General features: G+C 48.5%; 2 protein-coding genes across 3 annotated transcripts in view; one reads left to right on the forward strand and one right to left on the reverse strand.

Annotated features, from left to right (window-relative positions):
* Positions 1–8,858, forward strand: part of LOC136832844 (glutathione S-transferase theta-1-like) — a 201,444-nt gene that overhangs the window by 21,914 nt on the left and 170,672 nt on the right. The gene's annotated exons all lie outside the window — the stretch shown is intronic.
* On the reverse strand, positions 709–1,542 carry LOC136832862 (tigger transposable element-derived protein 1-like). The gene has a single exon (XM_067094523.1). It carries the CDS (start codon positions 1,540–1,542, stop codon positions 709–711), a length of 834 nt encoding a protein of 277 aa, XP_066950624.1.

Genomic DNA, 8,858 nt, shown 5'->3' on the forward strand with positions numbered 1-8,858 from the left:
CCTGGCAGTGTTAGGGTCCTCACCCTCAAATGCTGCCACACATTTCTCCAGGTAAGCAAAACCCTCTGACAAGCCCTTGACAGTTAATGCCCTGACCTTTGGTTGTGAGCCTCTTCCTCCTCCTCGATCATCTGCTTCTCCAGCTCAGTGAGGTCCTCCGATGACAATTCCTCTCCATGGGATGCCAGCAGCTCGGTGACATCCTCAGCTTCCAAGTCCAATTTCAGCATCTTCTTAGCCCAACAATTTTCCTTGTCACAACCTCTACATCTTCTGCCTGCTCAAATCCCTCAAAACTACTCACAAACTGTGGACACAGTTTCTTCCGGGCACCATTCAGAGTCGTCACTTTCATTTCATCCCAAGCACGTGCGATGTTCGTCACAGCATCTGCAGTGTTGTAACCCTTCCAAAATTCTTTCAGAGTCAACTCCTTGTTACCTTCAACGGCCCGTAAAGCAGGGCGTATTGTCCTCCTCAGGCAGTATGCCTTGAAGTTAGCAATGACTCCCTGGTCCATCGGCTGTATGAGGGATGTAGTATTTGGTGGTAGATACACCACCTTCACATTAGGGTGCATGTTAGTAAGATTAGCCGGGTGACCAGGGGCATTGTTCTAAAGCAGGACCTTAAAAGGCAGACCCATCGAGGCACAACACCTTTCCACTGCTGGCACAAAGTGATCATTGAACCAGTCCACGAAGACCATCAAGGTAACCCAAGCTTTCTTGTTGGACTTTCAGATGATGGGGAGTTGACTCTTGAAAATGCCCTTAAAAGCCCTGGGATTTTCTGCCAAGCACATAGCAAGGGCTTAAGCTTCAAATCGCCACTAGCACTGGCCCCAAAGAGTAAAGTCAGCCTCTCCTTACCAGCTTTATGGCCTGGTGCTGACCTCTCCTCCTTGGAAACGTATGTGCGATTTGGCATTCTTTTCCAAAATAACCCTGTCTCATCTACATTGAATACCTGGTCAGCAGTGTAACCACCTTCCCTAATTATCTCAGCCAAACCACTAGGGAAACTTTCTGCTGCTACGCTATCAGCGCTGGCAGCTTCACATTGCAACTTCACATTGTGCAAATCTGCACGTGACTTAAAGCAGTCAAACCAACCTCTACTGGCGGAAAATTCTTCACTAACACTACCTTCCCCATTCTTCTTCACCACTGCCGCATGCAGCTCCCTAACCTTTTCTTGAATCACACTTAGGCTCACTGGAACATGCCGTTGGTTCTGGTCTTCCAACCAGATCAACAATAACTTCTCCATCTCTGCCACGTTCTGACTACGGTGCTTCACGTTAATCACCGTTGCCTTCATTGGTGCAGCTTCTTGCACATGCTTCAGAATACCCTGCTTGTCCTTCACTGTGGTAACAACCATTGTTCTACTAAGGCCCAAGGCACGGCCTATCTCGGTGTTACTCTCACCCTTCTCCGAACGGTTAATTACGTCGTAATTGACTTCCATGGTGATGCTCTTCGTCGGCTTCTTGGATGCACTAGCATCAAATGATGAATTCTGCCGTTTTGGAGCCATAGTGAAGGGACAGTTCACAAAAAAACTGCAGCTAAAGAAAAGCAACGACGAGGCAACGTACCTAGCTCAGCTGAGGCAAACACGTGAGTGAGGGAAGGATTGTTTGGTATTGTTATGCTCGCCTTCGTGATCGACCCAGGAAGGTCGTTGTCTGGTCAACTACCAATGCAGTTACAGTACAGTAAATACAGAAGACAGCTACACTCAGAAAACTAGTTCTGCTTACAAAGCGGCGTAAAAAGCGTTAAAAAAACGTCGTAACCTTGGAATGTGTTTTAATTATTGTAACCAGAAACTGATTTTTGATGAATACTGTTAAACCAGAAACGGATTTTTTTATAAATATACGTATTTGAAAAGCGTCTTAAACTTTGAGGTTGTAAACGGGCCGTGTCGTAAACTCAGAACAAGCATCGTAAACCTGCCTGGATTTTTTAATGAATATAGTGAACCCCCAGTATTCACGGGGGATGCGTCCCACACCCCCCTGCAAATAGCTAACATCTGCGAATACTTAAAACACTTAGAACTGCCCATTTTGATAGTTTAAACACAAGAAAAACCCTGTAAAAATGCTTATACCCGAGTATTCTAATAGTTTTATCACAAAAAGTGCATTTATTCATGAAAATTATAGGAAAATACAGTAATTAGTGACTATTTCTCAGTGAAAAATACCGCGAATGAGCGAATTTTCCTTGAATAATGGCTAGATATGTTCCACAGAGAAACCCTTCAATCGTGAGCCCAGAATCATGAGAACAACTTCTCCAAGGTTTACTGTATATCTGAAAACCATCGTAAACTCGGAATGTCGTAAGCCGGAACCGTCTTAAACCGGGGACTGCCTGTATTCTGGGGTGTTGTTGGGTTACAACATCACAGTAGTGGCATATGTCAACAAACAAGAGGATCTCGTTTCCCTCCTGTCATTTTGGTTGACTTTGCAGGTGCTCAAGTGAACTGTGGTGCGCTCAATAGAGCTGTCAGCCAGATACATTCCAGGCAATGGGATGGTTTGGCAGGCAGGCTCAGCCTCTGACATCAAGTGACGGGGACTGAGAGCTCCCTTCACTCAGCTCTTCACAGAGAGGTTGCGCAACATGAGGGCTCCCTATCATCTTTATGTTTGCCTCCCGGCTCAACAGAAGTCTGCAGGTCTAATGCCCTATCGTACCAGACTCACGGACTGCTACGGTCATGCATGCTGACAAGGTGGGACAACCTCGACTTCTTCATCTTCCCTTTGTATTCATTTAATTCGCAAGGTGTTCAGCAAAGTGTCATTCACCCCGAATTTAGATGAATGCTGGAAGACTTCGCCTTTTGCCCGACCTGCTAGCTCTGCTTCCGAGGCACCAAGTAGAGTTCCTCCTGACCCAACCTTCTGTGTCAGTGACATGTGAAGCGGTTCCTCAGGCAGTACAATCCCTGTGCCTTCATGACTAGAGACTTTCCAGCTTCCCTTGCAAGCATAGGCTTCTCGCCAAGCGACAATGGAGGTAGCTGGTTACCTCTTATCAACCCTCCGCAGCAGTACCCAGGGACTGGAGCCGTCTTTGCTGGTTGGTGTCATTGACGGGACTTTTTTCTCTGGTCAGATCAGTTCTTCAGCAGGTCACGGACATCCTCGTCTTCTTCGCCGAGAGTTGCTTCTGTCCGGTTCAGTATTGAAGACTTAGGTCCACATTAGGCCTAGTCTTTCACCTGAAAGTAGCCCTCCTCTCCTCAGTTGTGATTTAGCTACTGATGAGAAGCTTCAATCGGTCTTGCTCTCCTAGGGACCTCAGACCCTTGGGCGGCATGTGACTTTGTTTAAGTTCCTGTCCCTTGCGAGAGTCGTCAGACAGAGTTCCAACTCTCAAAACCATCTCTCGTCTCACTTCAGCATTGGAGAAGAGGCTAGACGATCTTCATGGACCATCTTTGCTATGAGTATTCAAGGGATGGGGATCAATAGCTCAACTTCATCTCGGATGTCGTAGCGAACTCCAAACCCTGGGCACCTGTTGCCTGGTTCAAGTTCTTCATGATTCTCTTCCCCTTGGACCTAGTAGTCGATGATCCAGATCAGTCACTGCTTTGTCCTGTTAGGGTGCTGCGGTACTGTCCGAAGAAGTCTCGACATCTCTAATGGATGTCGACGAATCTGGGCTAGTACTAACTCGCCCAAGAAAGAAATGTCCAAGGCCACATCTTTCTTTCTGGCCTCATGAGACGATTGGAGGACGTACTCTGCAGCTGATGTTGGTGACACCTGTACACTCCTCACAAGAGCTCATGAAATCAATGTCTTGGGCCATCCCTCGCATTCTGGAAGTTTCTTTCGGTCTGAAAGCAGAGATTTGGTCTCATCAGACCATATTTATGTCTTCCTACCTTAGTGTTTTTAACCACGATTCCTTGGAACCCCCTTTCCTTGGACCTGTGATGGCTGCTCAACAAGCTGTTTTCTTACCCGGCTCCTATAAGAGGACAGGTAGCATCTCGCCTAAGGTGTACGGTTCTGGAAGTGAGAGGGATTATGAGAGTGACTGGCCTCTGTCCTCCTCCTCCTTCCTCGTCCCTCTGCTTCTCTTCCTTCAGGCAGAGAATGGGACTCGAACTGACACTTGCTGGAACTGATGTCTGATGCGGTAAGCTTACACATTGAGCACCCGTTTTATTTTTCTTTCTTAGAATCACAGAAGCAATCTCACGCTTTCCTCTGGTAAAGGGAGGAAGGAGACATTGGCAACAAGACGAACCCTTTTCTGGTTTTTGCCCTACTACCTCCAACTCTTTAGATTCTCCTAGCCTATTTTTGTATGAGTTACGATTCCTTATTCATTTGAAAAGCTCTAGAAGTCTGACAATTGATCTCATAGTTCCTATCTGATCAATATGTCAGAGGCATGGTACTCCTCCCCCTCGCTCTTTTGACCAGGAGTAGCCCAGGTGTGGCAAACTCCAGTCAGTTCAGAGACTCACTCAGATTCCTCCTTCTAACAAGTGAGTCTTCCTAATGTAAAGGACCGATGGTTTGTATATCGCGTAGGAACAAATCACAATTTTTAAAGTAAATTGTTTCCTATTTATACAAACCTGAGGTCCTTTACATTACATTTATGCCCACCTTATGCCACCCCTTAATCTGAAAACTGGGCCAAAAGGCAAATTGAAATGTTTACATCCAGGCAGGCGGGACTCCCACCTACCAGACAGTAGTTACCGCCTAACCATCTTGTTCAAGAGCTTTAACGGCCATTTTCAGCTTTGCTGTAAGTAATTCCTAATGTAAAGGACCTCAGGTTTGTATAGTTGGGGAAAAATAGTTTACTTTAAAAAATTGTGATTTTAACACCTTCCACTGCCTTTCATCCCAATCCTTACATTCGTCACAAATCGGGTCCTTTGAACACACTTCTCCTCTACAGTTAGAGTATGTAGTATGGAAATCGTAGGTCGCTTTAATCAAGCAGGTTTTACAACCCTCCCTAATGCCTAATGCTGGAGGAACTAGAGTACGACATCATTAAAAGTCACAAATCGCAATAAACTGTCTAAACTAAGCTGTAAAGGCTACCAGAGAAGTGAATACACCACCAAATCCTGGAAGGATATTCCCAAAATAGTGATAAATTCCAAACAAAGCTGCTACAAACATCCGATGCTGTATTGAAGGCCAGCTGAAAGGAAGTGCAATTTCTGTTTTGTTGTTCCTATTGTTCCCCGATAGTGGGCGGGGTAGTCAACTACACGAAAACAATAGAAGCGCTACTGCGAGTTTTAAAATTTAGGCTGCCATGTGAGTGGAAAAGTATAGCTATATAATTACTTGGTAAGTTACTTATATGAAATGGAATGTTTACTCAGGGCAGGTGGGACTCCCTCCTACTGGATGGTAGTCAACTGCTTAAACACCTTGTTCAAAAGTTTAATGGCTGTTCCAGCTTTGCTAAAGTAATTCCTTATGTAAAGGACCTCAGGTTTGTGTAGTTAGGAAAAATACAATTGCTCCGACACGATATACAAACCGTCGATCCTTTACAATAGGAATTACTTTCAGCGTAGGCTGGAAACGGCTGTTAAACTCTTGAGCAAGGTGGTTAGATAGTAACTACTGCCAGGTAGGTGGGAATACCCGCCTGCCCGGATGTAAACATTCCAGTTTGCTTTCGGCTGTCATGCGTTGCAGACATGGTTTCGGATCTCCTTGCCTGACTGTCGTTAAGCTCTTATTATCCCGGTGGGATCTTAATGTATTTTGTGGATATGTTACATGTGTTTGATATTAATACAAACCCACGATTTGTGATAACCTTGCATAGCTGTTGTTCCTCTGCGCTGTGTCTTGGGTTGACAGCCAAGGGCGTATTTAAAGGAGCGTAACCGAGTGGTAATGCTTCTCTCCAGTAGCCCTTTATTTTGATACTGAAGGTGTTCCCCTGTACAATCAGAAATATTAGATTGGGACGTAATATCTTCACTCCCCTACATTGATTGGGACATAAGAGTTCACTTCCCTTCTTGGGCTCCCGCCCTCCATGTACAAGGGCATGACTACTTCCTTCCAACTTGTGCTGAGTGTTGTTTTCACCGCCTGCGCTTAGAGAGTTGTGGGGCAGGTGGGAGGTTGCGGTCGTCATCTGTAAGTTACGCCTCCACGGCGCCCTTTGTGGCCTCCCCTCGATCCTTTTCTCTCCCCGTAGGACTCCTGAGGTGAATCTCTTCCCTGCTTCTTCTGGTGTTCAAACCGATAGGATCTCTCCTTCGGTAGAGGTCTCTCTCCTTTGCCCTCTTCGCTTGCATATCGGGCGAAGACCACAAGGGGAGGGGGTGGGGGCAGGCGGTTGGGTGATCTCTTCTTGGGTACCTCCTCTCGCTGCGTAGGGCAGTTCCCCTCATAGCGAGAGGAGTTTCCCTCTCTAATTATCTTTGCTTTTTCTTTCAGGTTGACAGTGAGCATCGCAGACACAGCAGTAGTTGGCTGAATATCTCGGGATATCTCACATGAAGGAGTCCCGATGTTCATTAGTGTTGCTTTGGGATTGACCACAATACCTGGCTGGATGACAAAGTTCCACGTCGGGATCATTCCAACTCTGTTCCCGCCAATGTGGATCAATCGCTGTCATTGCTGGCCTTCATGTATGCTGTGGCAATGCCTCTGGCATATCTGTGGTCCATCTGCTCCTGCTGTTCCCTGTGTTATGCTCCTGTTAATTCGACGACAGTCTCTGGGCGACTCTTCCTGATCTCCTGCCACAGCTGTCCTGATCGTTCCTGTCGCTTCTGGTGACGTTCATGTGACATTCCTGGCTGTTGCAGTAGCTCCTGCCTTCCGAACCGCTTCCGTAGCCCCTGCATCGGTTGTCCTGATCGTGCCTGCTGCTTCTCCTGGTGGTCGTGCATGGGGCCACTTCCGTTGTGTTTCTGCCAGCTGCCCTGGAGGTGACGATGTCAGCCATCCTGTAGAAGATGTGGGAGTGAAGGTGAAGGAAGTCGCCTTGTAGAAGTGACGTTCCTGGCCGTTGCAGTAGCTTCTGCCTCCCAAACCACTGCCGTAGCTCCTGCATCGGCTGTCCTGATCATGCCTGCCGCTTCTTCTAGCAGTTGTGCCCGGGGCGGCTTTCGTTGTGTTCCTGCTAGTTGCCCCGGAGGTTACGATGTCCGCCATCTTGTAGATGTAGGCATGAAGGTGAAGGAAGTCACCCTGTGGAAAGTGACGTTCCTGGCCGTTGCAGTAGCTCCTGCCTTCCAAATCTCTGCCATAGCTCTTGCATCAGCTGTCCTGATGATGCCTGCTGCTTCTCATGGTGGTCGTGTCCTGGGCCGCTTCCGTTGTGTTCCTGCCTGACTGGCCTGGAGGTTACCATGTTTCGTGTCTACCATCCTGTAGAAGATGTCGGAGTGGAGGTGAAGGAAGTCGCCCTGTGGAAATAGGCGCCGTCTTCTTCATCTTATCTTTGATTTTGTCTTCTGCTGCATCTTCCCTTCCTCTCCTGAGGTCCAAGGGGGTCCCGAGAATCGGATAGACCTCCGTCGGTCGAAGGAGAGGAAGGCTGGTTCTTCCCCTTGATGCCCTTGGACGTCTAGGGACTGCCTCCTTCCAAGGAGGCAGTGGGTCTCATGTTGGCTCTTCCTGACCTTTGGGTTAGGAAACCGATTTGCATAGTCCTGGGTTCTGTGTTTCGGGAGCTGCGGGCACGCAGACCTCGGTTTGCAATCCCGTTCCCAGTCCTAGAGGTTCCGCCTCTAAGATGGGGTCTACTTCGGGCGCTCGTTCGCGAGCTGCTCCGAGCGCTCGAGATTCTATGGAATATCGAGTATCCTGATCTGGTCTGGAGAGTATTTCCTCGGCCCAGTTCGGGAGCAGTGCGAGAGAAAGGGCCGAGGCACCCAGGTGTCTCAGCTCCTCCCGCCAGTACCACAAGCACTCCGAGTGCTTGCCAGTGCTCGGTTGGGTTCCCAGCCTGGTGTCTCGATCCTATCGGTTTGAACACCAGAAGAAGCAGGGAAGAGATTCCCCTCAGGAGTCCTGCGGGACTTCTAAGGGACTGACTCTTCCGGGAGACAAGTTTCTCTCAGAGGGCGGGAACTGATTTGCATTCTCCTGTTGGGTCTGGCTTTTCAGGGGCCATGAGAGTGCGACCTCGAGAGGCTGTGCCCTCGTTGCCAGTCTTGGAAGTCTGCGTCTAAGACTGGCTCTGTGCCTGGCTCTTTCGATCTCTTAGGAAACTGAAAGCAGCCGCTCCTGATTTTTGGGAGTCTTGTGGGTAGCTCGAATTCTGTGAATCACGAGTGCTCTCCTGACGAGAGGCACAGGACGAGAGAAAGTGCCGAGACACCAGGTGTCTTAGTGCCGAGATGCCAGGTGTCTGGGTGCTGAGATGCCAGGTATCTCGATACTGTCCGCCAGCTGCTTCAGTTGCTCGGCCGGTTTTCATACTTATGTCTTGAACCTTAGGGTTCGAGCATGCAGGAAAGCAGACACAGAATTCCCCTTTGAACCTTCTTTTCGAGGGGCCTCGGCCTCGGAGTTTAGAGTTCGGGAAACTAGCAATAGTTCATGACAGACGAGTTCCGTCCTGTCCAGTTCCGATTGTGTTTGTGAGATCGGTTTGGCTCGGCTTGGGCCCTGGTTATGTTTACGAGACTTGCTTGGCTCGGCTCGCTCAGCTTGCTAGCCCTGCCCAGCCCTTGGTCGTGCTTGCGAGACTGGCTCGGCTCAGCTCGGCTCGCCCCGCCTGCCTCCCGTCCACCGCATACCTCCTAGTCTGGATCACATTCGCGTGATCTGCTTGGCTCGGCCCCACTTGGTTTTTTCTTAATCG

The sequence above is a fragment of the Macrobrachium rosenbergii genome, chromosome 50 (genome assembly GCF_040412425.1).
Source record: "Macrobrachium rosenbergii isolate ZJJX-2024 chromosome 50, ASM4041242v1, whole genome shotgun sequence".
NCBI classification, from domain to species: Eukaryota; Metazoa; Arthropoda; class Malacostraca; order Decapoda; family Palaemonidae; genus Macrobrachium; species Macrobrachium rosenbergii.

Bases quoted from the DNA above. Each gene is read 5' to 3' on its own strand.
- LOC136832862 (XM_067094523.1), bottom strand. From the start codon at position 1,542: ATGGCTCCAAAACGGCAGAATTCATCATTTGATGCTAGTGCATCCAAG.